Source organism: Lichenostomus cassidix, chromosome 7 (genome assembly GCF_008360975.1).
Source record: "Lichenostomus cassidix isolate B80296 chromosome 7, HeHo_3.0, whole genome shotgun sequence".
Lineage (NCBI taxonomy): Eukaryota > Metazoa > Chordata > Aves > Passeriformes > Meliphagidae > Lichenostomus > Lichenostomus cassidix.
This window is the reverse complement of record NC_139488.1, coordinates 13975956-13997294: the sequence shown is the minus strand read 5'-3', so window position 1 is coordinate 13997294 and position 21339 is coordinate 13975956. Positions and strand designations below refer to the sequence as shown.

The window sequence follows — 21339 nt, the reverse complement described above, 5'->3', positions numbered from 1 at the left end:
AGACTTCAGTCTGACAGAAGCAGGCTGTGCTGGGTCATGTTTCCCAGCATGTCCCACCTATTCCTGAACACACTTGGCATAGATTAGTGGTGACACTTCCTTATCATGCAGGTATTGCCTAGAGGTCTCTATGACTTGTCTGACAGAGGTATCAATGCCTGCACATTTGCTGAAAGTTAGTCTGAGATCAGCATTTTATTTCACCTGGAAGATGTGAAAAACATAGGACTTTTTCTGTGTGGATTTCAGTAACATTGCCAAGAGGGAGAACATTGGATGGAGAGCTTATCCAAAATGTAGAAACAACTGTAGCCAATTTTTTTTTTTTTTTGCAAGTTGTCCAATATGAGACAAAATAGAGGCCTGTTTTCTCAGAGAATGGGTATTCACCAAGTTTGAAGGCGTCCGAAGTTAATGGTCACTTATTAAATATGCTGGCTCAATGTGAAGTGCTACTCTCACTAGCAATCTCATGAGGTGGGATCAGCATGAAATTCAACCACAGGTCTTCTGTGCAATCTGATTTCAGTTGATGATCCTTATACAAACCCACCTTTTTCAGTGCCTTTGTCTCTACTGTGCATAAGCACCTATAAACAAAAAATTTGTTCCAGATGAATGCTTCCCCTGAAAGAACATTTTTGTACTTTTTTTTGTGTGATATTTCTTTGTCAGTTAGCAGAGTTGGTGTTCTTCGGTACAGATTTTTATAAACCTTGCTGTGTTATTTTACATCTACACAGAGGGATGTGGATGCTTTCTCTGACATTTACAGCAGTTTGCGAGGCATGTTAAGAGGGCCTTTAATAAGAGGTGAAGTATTCCAATAAAAAAAAAAACAAACAAGAGATTCTCTTTCCTGCTGAAATAGTCTGGTTGACTGTTGACTATTATGGTTGAACAAGAGAGTCTGCTGTTGCTTAGACTCACAGTTATAGCATGTTTCTTATTTCAGTTTTTTTAGGAGCACAAGAATGAAAAGCTTCAGGTAGTTTGCAAATATACAGTGCAGCTAAAAGCTGCTCTGGTAGAAAAGTTTGTTAGTTCAAAACCAAAATCCTTACTGACATATCGTACAGTAACACCTTCCATTCCAAAAAATGCCCCTAAAGCAAGACAAATATAGGTACAATGCCTAGAGAACAAAGTATTCTCAAGATGTAATTTGTGAATGTCTGGTTGTTGACATCAATGTCTCTGTGAAATTTTGAGTGGCCACAGAACTGTTTCGTTTAAGGCATCTGACATTGGTAGTCAAAAGCAGTTACTAGTTTTGAAAATTTAGTTCTTGAAAAGGAAGAAAGCACATCATCAGCACTTCCTGTCCTTAATATATTATTGTATTTATAGCTCTCTGTGGGTGCAGCTCCTCAGGACATTGGAGATGGGGGAGTGAGAAGAAAACATCTGGAACAGATTTAGTATTTGTGGGAGTCTGTGCTTATCTGTCTAGATGCTAGGAAATCCCCAGAGACTTGGAGAGTTTTTGCAGCAGGGCTCCCTACTGGTCTGGTTTTGTTAGTGCTGGGGTGCAGGGTGTGATCAGTATGCAAAAAAGGGACAGCTGATATTTAAAACCATCATGAAACACTTTATAGTTAAGTTGGGAATGTTAATTTATTAATTATCTCATAAAACACAAAGTGCATTAGAGCTTTTCCAATAGTGCAGGTACAAGAAACAAATGTTAGATCTTCATGGACAGTTCCCATATATTTCTTCCCTTCTTTGTGTGCAGTCGAGTGACAGAAGAGGTGAGACTGGCAGTCCAGTGGTTACAATGTTGCAATAGGTATTGATTACAATTATGTAATGTTACAATAGATAGTGCTTACAATGTTACAATAGATAGTTGATATAATGTTATTGGTTACAAAGTTACAATATACTGTTATGTTACAATAGATGACCAATTCTATTCCTTGATAGGGATTCTCTGATCTGCTCTCAAGCTTTGTAAACCACAGACGTGTTTCTTCATCATGTACTCTTTGTTTAGAACATTTTCAGTTTAGTTCAGTAATGAATACATGCAATTTTGGCACGTATTCAGTGCCTAAATATACTTTGATTTATTTTTTTTTTTATATAGCTTAAAACAACAGTCCAAGAGGCATTTTAATTGGTGCACTGTTAAACTGGGATGGGAGTTTTGATTGTACCTTCTGGTTTTGTTTGTTGTGGCTGGTTCCTTCTCCACACTTTCCTTATTATCCTGCCCCTGGCCTCCTCCCAGTAGTTCAGAAGATTTCCTCTGTGTAGTGTTGAGAGTAGCTTTGGGTGGCAGAGTGGGTGTTGTGCAGAAGGTACAATTGCCTTGCTGGGGTTACACAGGGCAAGGGATTGTCCCAGGCTGGCCCCTATAACCCAGCCTTTGGTGCTGGTTTTCCTGCACTCGAGATGAAGAGACATGAGCCATATCTCATCACAACTCCTTCCCTTAAGATTCTCCTTTGCCAGGAGGCATTTTAATCAAGAGTCAAATGTAACTCAGTAGCATTTTAAAAAATGTTTTCATATTTCCCCCTTGTTTGTTTGAATCTGAGAGATATTCAGGTGCTATAGAGGAGGCTGTATAGCTGGATCAGTAGCTGACAAGGGGTGTTGATACCATTATGTATCAGTATATCCAGTCAGTATTTCCAGTCTGTACAGAACCAAACCTTGTCATTTCACTACTGATTCAATAGAGATTGTGGTTGTTTTAAACGGTTCAAAAAGATCCTAGCAGGTCTGTAGCACAGAAAACAAGGGATGACTGCATTAAGGGGATGTCTCTTCAGGGGGAACCAAGGCAGTTTGAATCTGTTCATACAATGCCAGTCACTTGTCATGGATAAAGACAATGAGGCTGTCATTGCTCTGGGCTGATCCCTTGACTGGCAGGATCTGTCCTGTAAGGCTGTCAAAGCATGAACATAAATAACTGATGCTACAGAAAATTATCTAAAAGACTGATTTTAGCTTTAGTACTGTAGCCCTGAGAAGACCAAGAATTGATCTGAGAAAACATGTAGATGTAATTTTTGTTTTTATAGCTGAAAAGGAAATATTGACTGAGAAGGAAATGGAAGGGCAGATCAGTGTTCTGCTGAGCAGTAATGAGCTTCATGTGCATGAAAACAGATGCCAGCCCATGCACATGCTCTGGTCCATTGCTTTGTCTGAACTAGTGGGCATCTCTTCCCTAAGGGAGCTTAAGGCTTTCACCAGTAGTCTTTTCCTCTTAAATACTTTTCTTTTAAATTAAAATAGGAAAAGAGACAGAGAGGAGGCCAAAGTCTCTGCAACAAAAGTGGGTAACTATTCACCTTGAAGGAGGTAACAGCTTCCCCCCAGCCTCAGCTGTAGTGACAAGCTGTTCATGGCATGCTCTTTCAGCTGTATTAATTGTATTGGGCAGTTAATAAGATCTAAGCCAGTTCTCAGGGAAGTAATTTCCATTGTCTTTACTGGGAGCTGGGTGGGGATGTCTGTCTTGAGGTAGAAAAATAGTTTGTCATCGCAGGATATTGTGGCTACCATGATAACAGAACAGCAGCACAGTTTGAAAGGCACTCCCTTAAAGCTGTGTGAAATCACTGATATAGAAGCCTAGTGGGCAGTTTGCCTCTACTGGTGTTCACAGACTGTGCAGGCTCTTATTTATATCCCTGTTAGTAAAATGTTCATCAAAATTAATACTAAAAAAAAATAAATTCTGAATATCCAACTGTTTCAAAACAGTTTTTATAATGCATGCCAGTGCATTGAGCTGTGACCTGGGATTAATTATATGACGACATTTAAATGGCTGACATTTAAGTGGGGCAAAATTCTGCATTGAGCCTTTGAGAAGACAGCATTAAGCTCTGGCCTAAGGGTGAAGAGGAGGAGGTGGCAGGGGCTGGGGGCTACAGGCCACTGTAGTTGCTTTCCATCTCCAAGCTTTTATACTTCTGCTGAGACCTAAAGGTGAGATAAGGTTGTAGCCCATGCTGGCCTCAGGCTGAGTGAAATGTTTCTGGTGTCATAAGGTAACCCTTGCACTTGATGGGTGCTTCCTGTGTCCAGTCAGGAACAATATACATGCAATAGTGCACTGTAGAGCTTGCTAAGCTCTCCCTGCAAAGCTGCTTTGTGAGTGCAGTGCGTGCACCAGAGGAAATCACTCCTGGGAAGCACTTAGGGTTTTAGAGCCTCTTTAGGCTATTTTAATGCTTACCTAATGTGAGTAGAAAGGAACAAGCAGGAGGATCTTATCTTGCATGTATAAAATGAGTGCTGGGAGTATGCTTTGGCACGTTGGCCATTGAAGTGTAAGGGATGTTCTGCATTTGTCTGCTAAACCAGCAGAGGATCCTCTCCAGCAGCTGGCAGAGTCCTGCACATTGCACTCTCTGCCCATGGGATGCTGTTCCTTTGGGTGGATGGGGTGGTGTAGGCTGGTAGGAGACCAGGGATCTCCAGTATCTCCATGATCAGGAGAGGTGACAAATATGTACTTTTCAACACAAAAGCAACTCTTCCACTGCCTGCATGTGAATTAACCAGTGATGTAGTTTTGTGAAAGGAAGACTCCAACAGTGGCAATATCTGCAGAGTGGTTTATTTCCACAGTACACAAAGGAAGAATGTTAAAGATGGTTTCTCTTCCACTGCAGCTTGACATTTCACAAGTAGGGTTTTGTGTGACAGAGATTTTGCTTGAAACCGACAAGTTGTTTCTCTGTTTTGTTCAAAGTGGAGTTTGAAAAGCAATTCTGTTACCCACTTCATGCTGCTTTGATGTAAAAGGAAAGCATGTATTGAATGTGATTGGTCTTGAAAGGCTGTGATTTGTAAAGTAATTATGGTTGGGTTTTGGTTGCTTTAAACAGATCAGCTGTTACGGACAGCAAGCCAGCACTCTGATAGCAGTGGCTTTGCTGAGGACTCCTCCACAGATTGTTCTCCATTCAATCAGCTTCAGGTAAGGCTCTCCTACTGAGGTTGAAATCCTCCTGATCAGTGTGAAACAGTAGGGGAAGGTAAGAGGAATGTTGATGTTTGGCTGCTACTGTGACCGTCAGTCTAGATCTATAAAATTACGATTTTCAGAGCTGGACCTGCTGAATCCCTTACAGAACTCTGTTCAAATTTGAAAGCCTTTCTGGTAGGTTAATCTGGAGATGCCTGGGACTGGAATAAGCTCTTAGTTCAATATGTCCTGTTTGCTCTTTTGGTGTATCTTTTCTCACTGTCTGGTAGTTAATTCCTCTCAGTAGTGGGTAGAGATTAAGGTCTTGAAAGATTATAGCTATTCTGCTGATCATTTAATTTTTTAATAATTTTTGCCTTCCTACCCTCTTTTTTCTTTTCCCTGCCCCCTGCATATTTTTCCTTTCTTTCTTTTTATTTTTTTTTTCATTGACAACTGACAGAAAATGCAAACAAATTCACACTAACTTTCCTGTGAAGATAGTCTAATTTTAGTTGATCTTGAGCTTCCATGCTTTCTTGTTCAAGCTCCTTTAATCTCTGTCCCAGAAATTGCTGTGATACTGAGCAGAGACCTTTTGTCTTGGGGAAAGCTTTTGTTCAAGCATGGTGTTTAGGTGTCTTCTTGAAACACATGTTCACCCAGCATTGTATCTGATGTTTTGGAGAGCTGTTCTCCTGGTTCTCCTGAAACATTCACACAGTAATAGCCATGATTTGATTGGCCTGTCAGACAGAGAAAAGCTTTGCATCAGATCCTGGCCTCGAGGCCGTCAGTTAGCTGTCTGGGACCTAGTTCACAGCCCAAAGTAATAGAGAGGTGGGATTCGGGGTACCTCCAGCAATTTCCTTTCTGTAGCTGCTGAACTCTTTGTTATGCTACCATATGTTTTTTCCCTTGTGGCACAACAAGCATTTTAAAAGCTGTTGGGCTGTTACTAGGAAGAGATTTTTCACCCTCTCCATCCATCAATGTTGCTTTTTCATTTTGGTGCAGCTATTCTGGGCTTTCCAATTTAGTAGTTTCTCAACTGAGTACCAAAATAAAAGCCAAGACAACGTTAGTCTTTGTGTCCCTTAAACATCAGCTTAATGCTTTCCAAGAGCAAGAAAGTGAATAAAGGGAAAAATGATCCTGAGTCTCTGCAAAGAGCATGTCTGACATGCTTGTTCAGCTCTCTACAGAGCTGTGAATGCACTGAAGTTGACAGGCGTGTTAGAAGGTGACTCAGAGGAGAGCTGATCCCTCCTGATCTTTATGTTTGTTGCAACCTGATTAAGAGCCCACTAAAAGCATGTTGCAGCTAAGTGCCCCTTCTCTGGAATATTGGTGGAGTTTATTTGTGTTGGCTGTAAAGGGAAGAGATTTTTCTGTTTTCTATTGTGCTGTTTTGAAAAGGTATATTGAAACTGCATGAGGTTCGTGCCATGGAGTTGCTAGGCTCTCCTCTACCAACCTCACTGCTTTATTCAAACCAAGTGCTGAGCTGAATTCAGAAAATACGGGTGAATGATACAGCTAGGGGAAATGAGAACTTGGCAGCTAGTGAAGAGAACCTGTGAAAAGATGAAGGGGATACAGAGGAGTAGCATATATTGTTTCTTATAAATACGGTAATTTAGTGCCATCTACTGTTAAATTATGGGCTCTAGCACCCATAGCTCTCCTCTGAGACTCAGGAGAGAGCTCAAACTTTAAACCATATTGCCTTTCATCTCTGACTTTCAAAATTGAGATTTCTGAGGGAGATTTTGACATTAAGATGGGATATTCTGCAGAGGGGTTTCGTGTTACCAAAGAAAACAGAATTCTCCATCCAAGTTCTTATGCCTTACTTATAATAGAACAATGTGGTGGAGGATTAGGACACAGATAGCCACACGTAGCCCACGTGATTTCACCAAGATGTTATAATCTTTTGTTCTTTTAATACCTTTAATTTTAAAAAATCTGAACCTGCAGTCTTTAGTAATTTGTGGCTGTGCCAGTGAGTGCAGTGTTAGGTACCTACTTACACAAGATGACCTTCATGACTGAAATCATCTAGGTGGTTGGAGAAGGAGCTATTGCCTAACAAGCATCATAAGTGATCTCCTTAGAAGGAACTAATAATTAAAATCCTAATGGCAGAGAGAGGTGAAGAAATTAGAGATGGGAAAATTTCTAGTTCATTCATCAACTATGGTAAACTTCTGAGACTGTGCTTTATACCACATACTCTTAGGAAAATGTCTTGTCCACCTGTAAATACATCAGTCAGTCAGGCTAGCTTCAAGAATATGCTTTGGAATGCATAGACCTCTTCTGTTTTCCTTTATCTTAGATGCTTTTCCTGCCATTTTTTACCTATTAAATTAGCAACTGCCTCATACATGTGCTCTGGTTTAAACTGTGACTTAGAATGAAAAGAGGAACAAATATCAGGAGAAAGGAAGAATAGGCTAATAGTACTGGCTAATAGTCTTCAATTGATATTAACATCCTAATGTGACATTCTCAGTCTTTAACAATTCCTTAACTAAAAACAGGCCGAGTTTATTGGCAGATTGGCTTTCCTGTTCTTAGTGTTGTCCTGTAACACATTTTCACCAGCTTGGAGACCTCCTCACCTCTCTGTGTACTTTTCCTAATGCTACACTTCATTTCAGTGCTGTGAATCTTTACAAATGGGAGATGCTTTGTACCACAACCCAGCTGTTTGTCATCGCTGCCTAAAATACTAGCATGTTACTCTTTTTGCTCTTACTCTTCTGCCACTTCTATTCTTCTTACAATATAGAATTTATTGTCAAATCAAAGGAATGTGTGAAGAGTTTTCTCTTTAGAAAAATAAAAATCTCCTTTTGGTGCCATACTTCATTGTGCATCTCATGTGTCTGATATCATGGTTTCTTTGTTCTCCTTCTCTGTTTTTCTTGCACACTAAGTGCATTGTTCTTTCTGCTCCCCACCAAGATACACAATGAATGTGTTCTTGGACTCTAAACCTGACTACTGAGAAGTCAGGAGTTGTTGATTCTCCAGTACAATCACTCCTTTGCTGTGTCCTATCTTTCCTAGGTTCAGGAGTCTTTGCAAGGCATGGGAAGCAGTGCTGACAGCTGTGACAGTGAAACAACTGTGACATCTCACAGTGAGGAGCAGAAGACACCAATAACCAAGGAACTGCCCTGTTTTGATAAGTTTGAGGAGGAGGAGGAAGATGATGATGATGAGGAGGATGATGATGGTGATGAAGAGGATATTATCTCTCAAGTAGAGAGATGGAAGGTAGGGGCATCTTCTGATAGCAGGAGGAATGAAGATAGAAAAATGAGAGACTGTAAAACAGAACAAAATCAAGGACAAGAAAGCCAGTCATCTCGTATATCAGAGACAGTCCAAGGAGAGGTCAGCTCTAAAGAGGAAGACATTTCCAGTGAGCAAAAAGAATCGGACCTGCTGGAGGAAGGCAGTGTGTTTGAGTTCCCTCAGTACCACACACACCATATTCTCAAGTCAATGGAGTCTCTGGAAGGTGGTGGCTCCTCCCCATCATCTGTGGACAGAGTTCAGGTTGCCTTGCAGAGAGCTGAGATGAGGATCATCAGCTCACCTGATCCCAAGGCCAGGTGCACTCTGCTTAAGTCGAAAGATCTTCTGAGGAAGCAGAGACTGTGGTTTGCTGAATCGGGCTATCCTCTGAGGCGCTCTCAGTCTCTCCCAACTGCATTGCTGAATCCAGTGAAAGTGGTGTCCTCTGTGAATGTTCAGTTAACTCCAGGAAAAGAGACTCTCTGCAGTCCTCCTTCTTTCACCTACAAGTACACACGTGTGCAGGAGGATGAGAAAGCAGCGTCTGAGAATGATGGAAGTGAGGATGAGGCAGCCTCTGGCCAGCCAGTGTGCAAATCCACACTGTTTATTGCGCCTTCATCCCCCAAGAAAGAGGTGCCCCAGGCTGGGTCCAGCAGGCTGTCTGAAGAGCTCAGTTCCACCAGGGTGCAGAGCTGCCCCCTGCACACGCCAGCAGCCATGTCCCAGTCCACGTGCTCCCTGCATTCCCTCCCCGAGTGGCAGGACAGGCCGCTGTGCGAGCACATGAGGACGCTCAGCACCCACAGTGTCCCAAGTGTCTCCGGCTCTTCCTTCGGTGCCATGCTTTCCCCCTTCAGCTGTCCCTTCTTTCCAAGGCATGGAGTTCCTCATCGTCCTCTGGCCATGCACCCACCCTCCACTGTGGAGATGCAGCTGCGCAGGGTCCTACATGACATCAGGAACTCTCTGCAGAACCTCTCACAGGTAAGAGGAAACCAAATTTTGCCCCTTGTGAAAGGGGCTTTGTATTTTATCCTCATCAAACCAAGGTGATAACGTGAATATTCCTTTGTGTGGTTCAACAGATCAGGGAAAAAAGGACTTTTTGTGCAAGTCTGATTTGCTACTGTGTTAGGAGCTTCCATTTCAAGTGGCAGATTTAAAGTGTTTAAGGGTGGGAGTTTTAGGTTAGATATTAGGAAAAAGGTTCTTCACCCAGAGGATGTCTGGGCACTGGAACAGGCTCCCCAGAAAAGTGGTCACAGCACCAAGACTAACAGAGTTCAAGAAACTTTGGGACTGCGCTCAGGCACATGGTGTGATTCTAGGGGTTGTCCTGTGCAGGGCCAGGAGTTGGACTTTAATGACCCTTGTGGGTGACTTCCAAGTCAAGGTATTCTATGATTCCATGATCATCTTTTCAGTGCTCCTCTATTTTTGCATTTAATGTCTTCTTGTTGCAGTTGACGGAGACTGATTTTTTTTTTTCTATATTTTTTATTTTTTAGCTTTTATGGGTATTCTTAGATGAGAGGGAGGAACAGTGTACTCTATCAACTGTTATTTTAAGATGAGAATCATTAGCTTAGATTTTAAAATGCATGTTCATAGAATCACAGAATGGTCAGGTCAGTCCTTTGATTTCTCTTTGGCATACTTCTTGTTTGGCTGATAAAAATGGGGTTTTTTTCCCTTACAAGTCACATAGCTTCAATAATGATGTCAGTGATTGATCTCTGTGTGTTTCTGTGCTGTTCCATGCCAGTCTTTTTCACTTACAACTCTGGAGCTAGTCAACATGTTCTTGATACCATCAGTCTTATTTTAAGAATTGATTTTGTCAGAGCATGTGAAATTTTGTAACTCTCATGACTCAAAGAAGAAATGCTTGAGAATGCAAGCACTTAAATTTTACCAATTTCTGCCACACATTCTGCTCCTCCTCTGTCAGCTGTGCCTCCTCTGCCATCCAGGTTCTGCTGTTTACTTAGGTAATGGTCCAACTGAGGATCCTGCAAGCTCCTGCAGGAGGCTATGTGGGGAAAGCAGTTACACACTCTGCTCATTTGTGGATGAATATGTGAATACTATTCAGCTACAGACCTAAAATTTCTGTGTGTTTAACCCAAGGACAAACATGTGCCTAGCTGCACCATATTGCAGGTGGTATGCTGTAGGGGGCTTTTTTGGACCCCTGTTATTTTATTAACTTTGCCACTTGTCAAAAATTAGAGGTGAGTCAAGTCTTCCTTTCATTATATCAGCTCACCCTGCTTCTCAGAGCAAGATTTGGTACTGTGAGCAGCTCTGCAGCAGAAAGCTGTACTCACCTGTGTTCTACGTCAGCCATTGCTCAAGGTGGTGCTCATGGTGTGCCTGGAAGAAAGCAATTGCAGAACTGAACTTTCTTTGGAGAATTCTGTCAAGTGTATCAACTGCAGCCCTGATTCGTGCAAGGTTACACTGTGCTACAGTATTTTTACTGCACCTACCATGCTAACTAAATCTGCCAAAGAAGAAACCTCTTAATTATATCCAGAATTCAAGCTGGTTCAGTCAAAAAACAGAAAAAAAGAGGTGTTGGAGGGATTATAACATCTAGCCCACTTCTTCTTCTTCCAGTATATTTTGTCTAAACTAGTTTCACTTTGGGGGCTTGGGTCCTTCTCATGGCAGAGGTTGGTATGAAAATGCTTCCCTGCTTTTTCCTACAGCAGAGATAGAGTTTGTCACACAGCATACTAAATGGCTAAAGAAAAGGTTGAGATGTTTAAATATATGATTCTGATTTTAAGAAAGAATAAGGAGGAGTAGACAAGTTTCTGATAGAACAGGGAACAGAGAAAGCTGGCAGAGAAAAAATAAACCCATCCCCTTGATGTGATCATGTTTGAGCAAGACTTCTCTGTGTGAATGAATGTGCTTCAAATTTTCCATGGCATATCAATACCCCTTTGAATTCTTTCAAAATTACATTGGACTAGCTGTCTTTTTCATGTTTGAGAAGGTAAACGTTTTTGCTGTTTCGACTGTTCTTAGATGTGCTTTGTCTGTACATGTAATAGACCCCGGAATCTTATCTGTTTGCTCCATATGTTGTTGTAACATGCAAGTAGACATTCTACCACAATCTTGTTTTGCGAGACATCATTAGCAAGCAGAGGTCTTTGCACGTAGGCAATGCAGTGAGACTAAAAACCAAAATGAACAAAAATCCCCAAACTAAGAACTGAAGAAAATCCCATGACAAATTTGGCTGTAATCATGATTTCAAAATGTTACACAGTTTAATTTGCTTAGTTCTGGTTTTGGAGTTTTCTTTTTATCGTCAAACGACTGAGACTACTAAATTTCAGGCATAAAATACTTTGTGCAGAAAAACATAGTTTTTATTTCTGCTCACTGTGTCAGACAGGATTAATTTGGCTTTTCACCTGCAGCACACTTGCATTGCTGAGCTTTGGTGCACATGTGCCAGTTGAGAAGTGGTGCTGCCATTTTGTAAGTTTTCCTTTTCATAACACAGTATTTCCATGGATTGCAGAAATCTCAATGCCGGAAAGATTGTGTTTTAACAGTGGCTGCTTTTGGAGCTTCTGCGCATTTGAGAGGATACCTTTCTAGTTTCAAATTGTTTATTTCTTCCCCCTAGTACCCAGTGATGAGGGGTCAGGATCTTTCAGCTGCCACTGGTTACACTACTCAGAGATCATCCATTCTACCTCTCTACGAAGTAAGTGACCCTCTTTGTGTAGTGGTACTGACTCAGAATATAAAGAAACATCCTAAATTTGTCAAAGATTGTGCTAACTTTGGGTAGTTCCTTGTCTTTGCTCTCAAGAGAGAGCTTCCTGCAAATAATATTAAAAAGGAATTAATCTAAATACATAGAAACCTTTTCATGTGTTTGCTTGTGTGATACAGCTGAAAATGTTGTTTTCTTGAGTCATTGTGAATACACAAAATGCAGCTTCCATCATATGCTGAAGTTGCTGAGCTGCTGTTAACTCAAAGGGCACATCTGGGCAAATGTGGTTACAGGATCAAAACTTACTTTAATTCATTTTCCCATGTAATTCAGTATTATATTTTTATTTCCCCAGAATACTTTCCAGGAGCTACAAGTGGTAAGGAGAAATCTAAATTTATTCAGAACCCAAATGATGGATTTGGAATTGACTATGTTGCGTCAACAGACCACAGTTTATCAGCACATGACAGAGGAGGAAAGGTAAAATTACCTTGAAAAAAAGAAAAAAAGAAAGAGAATACTCTGGCATATTAGAAAATGTGTTATTGCTCTTGAAATCATCACGAAATCTATTAGTTTCAATTTGAACAGAGTTGGAATGAAGTTTTTCCCTGAATCTATGTACTCTTTTCTTTATACTTCTTCCTTCTAGAGTTTTTTACTCTTTGATTCTTACAATCCCTATTTCTCACTGATTAATTTTTCTTTTTCAGCATCCTTTCTCCAAAGTGATTCTACAGCTGCAGATTTCAAGGGCTTTTATCATAGGATATTGCAGGGGAAAAAAAACTCTTACAGATTTTGATTTTAGATCACTCCCATCTTTGTAGATGTAAATAAAGGATGAACACTGTAGCCTTCAGATGCTTTTCCAACTTTCAGCAGCTACTCAGCAGGCTGTGATGGCATCCCTATTCTGGCTTTGTGTGTTTGTGCTCACCATGAGTTGCAGTAGCAACAGATCTTGAACAATTTTTAAAACTGATTATGTATTTAGTTCAGTTGAATCAGCTCTTGACCTATCACTTTAAGAGTAAAGATATTTGAAATCAGTTGGCTGCCTTAGACAATAGCTTCCTGGCCAAAATGTAGCTGGAAGTTCTCGGGAATCTATAACCACACAGGAGAAGGAGCATGCAATTACTGCATTACTCTGTGGTGGTTCTTATCAGTTTTAAATTTTATTTGATTTGATTAGATATATGTAGAAAGGCTGATTTCTGCTGCATTTAAAGGTAAATTTTTTGAGAATATTCTGTGATACTCTGTTATTTTGGTTTTTCTTTGAAGTCATATATATTTTCTATAAACGGAGAAAGACTTCTGTCCCATATAGGCATTCAGCTAATTTTCCCATGAATTTTCTGCCTTCCACTTTGAATTCCCTTGTGTGAAGTCCTTTACTTGTGGCATTGTCCTGCTCAGTCACCTCTTTGTGCAGTGAATGCTTTTGTTCTTTTTGTGATGGTCTTGCTATAGGTATGAAGCTGATCAGCTGCAGAGCCTGAGAAAGTCTGTGCGCATGGAGCTGCAGGAGTTGGAGATGCAGTTGGAAGAACGTCTGCTTGCCTTGGAAGACCAGCTGAGAAGTCTGCACATGTCTTCACCCTACAGACCTCAGACACACATGGTAAGTATTAGTTTTGCAACAACATTATGTGTTTTCTCAATGTCATGTTCACCACAGAATCATAGGATAGTTTGGGTTGTCAGGGACCTTTAAAGATAATCTAGTCCAACCCTCCTGCAATGAGCAGGGACAAATAATAACTCCTAACTGTTGAAACTCTTAGAGGGGGAATCTAATGATGCCATGTGTATTATCAGGGATCATATTTTCTTATTTTCAGTCAGTATTTCATCTTGGGGAAGAGGTGTGTGACTTTCTTGGTGTTAATATGGATCAATACATATCAATACATACCTTCTGGGCTTAGGGCTTAGAAGGGCAGGCCTCTTTCACTGCTTTCTTTTTTTCCCTCTTCACAATCCTGAGTTCCCATGGTTTTGGTAGGTAGTACTCATATCTAAAATCCTTGGAGGGTGGTGATGGTCTTTCTGGAGTTTCTCTACACTGATTTTCTTGGGAAATGAGTACAGAGAGATGAGAAATTCATTGTGTTTCTCTCCCAAGAAATGCAGTGTTCTTTTTTTTAACCTGCCAATCCATGGCAAAAAAAAAAAATCAAAAACAAAAAACAAAAAAACCAAATAAAACAACAAAACCAAACCAAACAAAACCCAGGAAAATCCAGTTGTCATCAGTTTTTCCCTCCACTTCCTTTTGCAGCTCCTTCATATGAACATGTGGCTCCCTGACAAAAAGGGGGAGAAGCTCTGTTCCCAGAAACACTCCCCAAAAGCCCAAGAAAGAGGATAAAAGACATTTGTCTGTGTTTATTGGTGGCATGGCAATATACTTTCTCTTATTTTTCACTCAGCGGAAGACTGTTCCTCTTTTTTCTGCTTCAGTTCTGTCATCAGCCAAACAAAAGAAACACAGAAGAAAGTATTGTATGTTCTTCCTAGGTTTCATTTCTCTTTCTTAGCCAATCCTCTTCTGTAGAAGCACAGGCAGAGCCACATCTTCCTCTTCAGTATTTTGTCATGGGGAAAAAAATTGAAACCCAAGAACAGGAAAATACGGTGTTACTGTGATCTCAAGCCAAACTTGCATTCTTTGAACTGTATAAATCTCTTCTTATTTGTAAATCCTTTTATAGAAGAGGGCCAGCTTTAAAAATGACTGAAATAAACTTTCTCCAACCAGCTTCACTTCCTGTTTCCAACTTTCTGGTTTTACAGAAAGTTGTCTGACAGGCAGAATGTTTATATATTAGCTTCTGAGAGCTCTAAAAAAGTACTAAGTTCATTAACTTGACTTAATTTTTCAGGGTATGTATGGAAGCAGAAGTGCTGATAATCTGTCATGTCCTTCTCCATTAAATGTCATTGAACCAGTAAGTAATTGTTGTGTACTGTGTGTTCTACTAACAAAAACAACCAGGAAGGGTTTACTTTAAAAAAAGATTGCAGGAGATTCATTTGACACATAATTGTAGAAATAATTTATTCCCTTAAATAGCTTTGTTGAAAACAGCTGTGATTTTCCAAAGTAAATTTAGCTATAGGTGTAAGTGGCTGTAGAGTCTTGTTAGCTTTGAAGAGGAATATGTAGATGTGAGATGTTTTTTCCATTTAGTTGATACAAATGGTGATACTACCTCGTGAATTTTCTAGGGACAATTATTTCTTATATTTCTGTGCATTTTCTGCTACTGAAAACAAGTAGTTCAAAAACTGCGGAAAGGACAAATAAACAAAAATCAAGCCCTTACGTGTGTCTCTGTCAATGGCTCTGGCAAGATGTATCCATATTGCAAAAGCCAGTGGCTTGGGGAAGTGCCACAATTTTTATTTATGTTGGCTTTCAGAAAGGCACATTCCTTTTTATGATCCTCTTTGTTGCAGTCATAAAGGCAGAGCATATATTTAGTTTATGGCTGTATTTGTTACACGGAGGGAATGAGTAAGTGATTAAATACATAGCAAGAAAATATAGCTATGTCTGTGTATGACTTTTTTGCATGCTTATTCAGGACTATTTCTTTTCTGAATCCGTAGGTCTCTGAGCTTATTCGAGAGCAGTCATTTCTGAAGTCTGAACTGGGTTTAGGACTGGGAGAGCTTGGACTGGAAACTCTCCCAGCAGAGGGTGCAGAGTCCGTATTCTCCCATGGAAACTCGGATTCCTCTTCGGTGTGCTCTGGTCACACAGGTAGAAAAGCTAAGAGTCAAAGCAAGAAGTTGTACCGAGCCTCTGTTGCCTTAACACCAACTCCCCCAGCAAGAGCAGGAACTGCACAGCAGGTGGAAAGCTCTGAGGAGCTTGCAGACTCCAAGCCAGAGGTGGAGCACAAACTTGAAAAAGTCCCTCTCATGCCTTCAGTTGATGAAATCCACAAAACGGTGGAGCAGGAGGAGCTGCAGCAAGTCATACGGGAGGTGAGGAAGGAGGGGCTGAGATCTGGGGTCTTTGAACAGAGTTTACTGAATCCTAAAGACAGGCTGGCTGTAACTCCTGTCCACAGAGGTTTTCTCTTCCCTCTCCAGCCAAGACTCCATACTATTCCTGTGTTGTGTCTGAAGGCTAAGAACGTGTCGCTAGGTGTTGGAGCCACAGCTGTATTTATGTGCAAAGCAGTGGACTATTTTTCAGTGATCATGGTTAGCACATAAATTAATAGCTAAGTATGGCTGGGAAAGAGCTTGCCATCTCTGCTACTTGGTTAAGCAGCAGCATTTCAGATTTCCAAGTGAAAATTTCTGTCATGTTTGCTTGCTAAAATGCCAAACTGGAGTTAATTGAAGTGGTAGAATAATGTTTCTGAAACAACGCAGTAGTAAGCGTTAAGCGTACTTTCCCTGTCCCTCTACCCCAACCACGAAGGACTATAGGAATGTGAGAGAAGCAAGCTGAATGCAGGTGGGAAATTATTTCAGAGTTTGAGTGATGTTGGGTCAATCCTATTGGACTAGTTTTATTGGCAGTCAATGAAAGTGAGGAGTGCTTGGTTATTTTTCCTGTGGGCCAGGTTAAGAAACAGGACTAAAACTGTGTGTTTTGTTAGTGGCATGACAGAAAAGCTTTCTGGCAAGTAATATAGATGGGGAAAGGAAGCCAAAGAAACTGCTTGTTCTGAAAAGAAGTGCATGTGAAAAAGTGGAGCGAAGTCTGCTCTGAATACAGAAATAGGAATTAAGAACTTGTGGGTTTTATTCCTTCTTCTTCACAGTAGAGGGACAACTTAGCCTCTAGCTGAGGGTCATTGGACCCTTAGCCTTTAGCTTGTCCCTTGAAGCTTTTGTATGGCTCTGCCGTAGACCACTAAAAACTAGGTAAGGTGTCATGCTTAGAACTGTACAACAGGCCAGGCTGTAATGCCATGGTACCTTCCAGGTGTGTTTGTGTGGAGGCTGTGGATAATTGGAACCAGCTTTACCTTAGCTTTGTCTTTGAAACAGAGGAGATGCAGGCCACTCATCAGAAGACCTGGACATGAGATATTTATTGCACTTTGCACTGTGTGGCTGATTCTACAGTGAAGCCAGGATGTGGCATTTATATCCAGGCTGTCTGTAAAAATTCATGTGTCAGGACAGTGGTGTAATGGTGGAGGGTTGCTAAAGGAGAAACTGAGATAGGAAAGAGAACTGTAATTCAACAGTACTGCAAAAGCAGCAGAAGCAAAAAAAAAAAAGTGAGCTGGCGTCAAAGGACAGGATTATTTCAGTCAATATTTTTTCTGAGGTTAGTCTGTGTGAAAGTTCGTTCACTTCATTAATTGATAGCAAATAAAGATGTGTACTTTTTGCACAGAGATTGTTATTTGGGTTGTGTGGCACTGAGGACATTGTAATGCTGAAAGAATCCACACTGAACTGAGAGGCTACTATTCAAAGATGAGTAGTCAGCAAACAACTGAGCTTGACTCACTTGGTGACTGAGCACACAGAGAGATTGTCCCTTAGTTTAACCTCATTGGCAGTGGGTTCCGGATCAACTCAAGATTCTCAGCTTGAGAGGTTTTGCAGGTCAGAGTGTAGATGCATTGGCTCAAAATACCTGGTAGATTTTGCAGAGCCAGAGCATGCCGTTAAACAGATACCATAAAAATGTTTATTATTTCATAAGAACTAAAACAGAGCATAAATTGAAATATGCCTTGCTTAAATAGCCCTGTTGTTAGCAAAGGAATTCCAGTTTCATTGTCAAAAGAAAAATCTGGTAGGATGCATTCTTGATGTATGCACTCACAAACATGAAACCCTTGCAGTTATTCCTCCCATTCTCTGTAGCTGTGTGACCTTGTGTTGGGGAGAGAAAAGTCAGGCAGTGGGTGTGATGTGCCTGGGTGGGCTGTGCCTGGGTGGGCTGTAATGCGTGTGAACTTTGACCTGTAATTATTTGCTGGCATTAAAAAAAAACCCATGGTGTTCACTTTTAGCATTAATGGACTAACTCCCACAGGGAAACATTCAAGAACATGAAGTGTTAAAATACCAAACAGTAGTTTATGTGATGAAAATACAGCCTGACCTCCACAGATTATCACATGAAGCACTTACTGCTAGACTTGTGTAAGTCACAGTGTCACTAGGAGTGCCACCAGGCGCTTTCACTCTGCTCATCTCCAGTTTAAAAGATAGGATAGTTTAAAAATCTTTCTGCTTAACAGCAATGGAAGTTTTGATTTAGCTAACAGTTCTCCATTATGAATGACACTTAATGAAGTTACACTTTAAAGAAATGTATGATTTTCCTGTCAACATCTGCTTTAAGAGGCTGTAATGAGTCTTTGTGGGACAGAGATGGTCTGGTAGAGTATCTTCCCTTTTCCATTTTCCATTCAAATCCATGTTAGCTCAACATCCATCAAAATTTCTGTGGGTTGTTCATGTGTGCAAGTGTTGGGTTCCTCATCTCACTATTTTGAGCATAAAAACTCACCAGCTACTGCCATGGAGAAGTGGCACGGGAACACAATAGAGTAGGAAATAATTATTTTAATATTATACAAAAAGTATTTCAAGATTAAAAATATAAGCACTGTGAAAAACCTCGTTCCTGTTTTTCATTAGTAGGTGAAGAACACCAACCTCCAGATTTGCCACAGTGGCACACTTCACTCTCAATCCGTTCTCTATTTAGCAGCAACATAATATTGCAGTAATGGTAATTTTTTTCTAGGGAGAAAGATCATTGGTTTACTGTTGTAAAACTATCTGTGAATATGATACTGTGTTTTCAATGCAATATTGATTATTGCTGTTGTATCAACATAGTAAATGTACCATAAATTAGTGGTTCTGTCATTTTTCAAATGATCAATTTTTCATTCACTTGCTAAAAGTAGTTGATGGAGCATTCATTGACTGCTTTCCTGTCTTTTGTACAGAGGAAGCCATGGCAGCAGGCTGTGCCCTCTGCCGAGCAAATAGAAGGTGCACCTTGCCCTAAATAATTTATGATGAAAAAGGCAAATATTGGCCCTTGGTCATGACACATGTGTGGTACTGAGTCACTGCAGGAGTCAGTGCTGTGCTCACCACATAGGAGTGACCTTGCTGAGTCTGGAGGGGGGAGGAAGCAGTGGCTGTGAAAAGAGGCAGTGGAGGGTGGCCTTCTTGTCGTCCAGACAGGAAGGGGAGTAGCAGAAGGCTCAAATAATCAAGGTCAAGCCAGAAGCTGTTGGAAGAGCTGAGAATAGAACAGAAGCTGCTTTGCTTCCAGTCTCTTCTTTGTTACAAGACTGTCTGTCATACTAGACTGTTTGCTTGCTAATTTGGGAAGCTTTTATCAGCTTTTTTTGGAAAGTGAGGTTTATTTTTGTCTGTCTGTTGAGAGAAGGGTACAGAATAACTGTCTGTAGCGTACTCACAGACCCACCGCATGTGATACTGAAGAAGAGGTGTAGAGAGCACTGCAGGGTTCTTGTGCATGCTGGACAGCTGGGGTGCTGTGTGCAGGTTTCCCTGTGCCTAAATTTCTAAATCCCAAAGCCCTTACTATGCTGATGGTGGTTCTAAAGCTTTGTCCATCAGTGTGTGCATCAGCACAGACACCCTCTCTCTGGACTTTCAGCTGATGGTGAAACAGGCCCCATTACACAATGGCTTTCCTTTTGTCTGTTAATCAGCAAACAACCCAACTGGAAACCTGTTTCCCAATAACATTATAGTCTCTGAATTTCTGCTTGATGCAAAGTAGTAATGAAACGAGGAACTTTGCCACTAATGGTTTAGGGATTGAATTGCCTGCCAAAAAGAACAAGGGATAAATAACCTGTTGCTAATGCTGCTGCCACCCTTCTGACGTTGTTGTTTAATCCTTTTGACGCACCAGGAAAAGGGGAGACTTACATGAAAAAGAAAAATGTATTGCTTAACTGGGCTGCTGAGTGCTTCTGTGTGTGACCCTGCACCAGCTCTGGCTTTTACCCCGCTGCTCCCTCTCACAGCCATTGTACTCCTCTGTCCTTGGAACTGCATCTGACTTGTCCCTCCTGAAGACCATCCAAAACAATAAGTTGGTGCCAAAGGTTTCTTGTACTTGCAAGAAGCCCATATTGCTTTTTTTTGTCATGCCCTGCTCCTTTCCAGCATAGAAGGTCTTGTAGAACTGTGTTTTGCCTCCTTTTCTCCTTTGTTTCCTTTACCATAGCCACCAGTGCTCTGCTCTTCTTTCACTGCAGCCTCAGCCACACTCACATGTCTGCTACTAGAAATTGCTAGGTATATTTTATGTAAAACTTTATGGGTAAATGCTTTGTCACAACCCTGTGAAAAATAGCCCTTGCTGGCATAGATCACACTCCAGTGGCCCACTGATGATGGGAACAATTGTTGAAGTTCTCTGTCCTTCCTGCTGAAAGTATGCAATTAGGATTCGTCTCCTTTTGAATTATATGAAAACAACAGCTCATGTTCATGGACTTGGACCTTTTCTGCTGTGTAATCCATTTGTGAAGGAGATCAGTCCTGCCTTGCTTTTCGACAGAGTAACAGCTTGTCAAAAAGTAGTGCATTTAGGATGCTTTTGATGTATGTATCCTGAAATGCTTTTCTCAGGACTTTGCATAGTTGAAATGTATTTTGTTCTTAGCATAATAACAGATATCCTAAGTGTAAAGCACAAATACATTTACCATCTGGAAAAATAGAACTAGTTTGGTTTTCCTTTGTACAATTTGCAAGAACTTAAAAATTGCTTACAGTTATTTTTCCATTTGCAGTTTTGAAAGTTGACTTTTGGTGGTGCATGTTTTTGTATGTTGGTAGGGTCAAACATATCTGCAATATCATTTAGTTTTATCCATTGGTTATATAACTTACTGACCTTAAAACTTTGGCTAATCTCTTTCAGATCAAGGAATCTATTGTTGGTGAAATAAGACGAGAAATAGTAAGTGGATTGTTAGCAGCTGTATCACCCCAAAGCAGATCTGCAACTGCAAAACAAGATACACAGCCATGAAACTGGTACTACAGGTAATCTTTGGGGATCTGCAAGAACCAGATGTTATTTTTATTTTAGCTGTGAAATATCATTGCTAATTTACACCTTGCTTTGTTTGCATTTTCCCCATGAAACATAAGTGATCAAAACTGAAGTTCATTAAATACAGAGAATACTGACAGTCCTGGATAGATTTGGAAAATCAGCTGGTTTGCAGTTTGGCCCATTCTACTGTCAGCTTTCATAGAGTGGTTCTTGGATTTTTAGTTTCAGTGTGCACTGTGGTGACTTTTTATGTGAATGCATCATGCA

The 21339-nt window shown here is 40.7% G+C and overlaps 1 protein-coding gene across 3 annotated transcripts in view; it reads left to right on the top strand.

Moving 5' to 3' along the window:
• ITPRID2 (ITPR interacting domain containing 2) overlaps positions 1 to 21339 on the top strand; it is a 40493-nt gene that overhangs the window by 17797 nt on the left and 1357 nt on the right. For all 3 annotated transcript variants that reach the window (XM_085066311.1, XM_085066313.1, XM_085066312.1), the window contains 8 exons: positions 4860 to 4951; positions 8021 to 9241; positions 11910 to 11990; positions 12361 to 12488; positions 13488 to 13638; positions 14903 to 14968; positions 15633 to 16013; positions 20935 to 21059. In XM_085066311.1, the coding sequence (XP_084922437.1) occupies positions 4860 to 4951; positions 8021 to 9241; positions 11910 to 11990; positions 12361 to 12488; positions 13488 to 13638; positions 14903 to 14968; positions 15633 to 16013; positions 20935 to 21045 (2231 nt within the window). In that variant the 3' untranslated portion in view covers positions 21046 to 21059. The remainder of the gene's footprint in view (positions 1 to 4859; positions 4952 to 8020; positions 9242 to 11909; positions 11991 to 12360; positions 12489 to 13487; positions 13639 to 14902; positions 14969 to 15632; positions 16014 to 20934; positions 21060 to 21339) is intronic.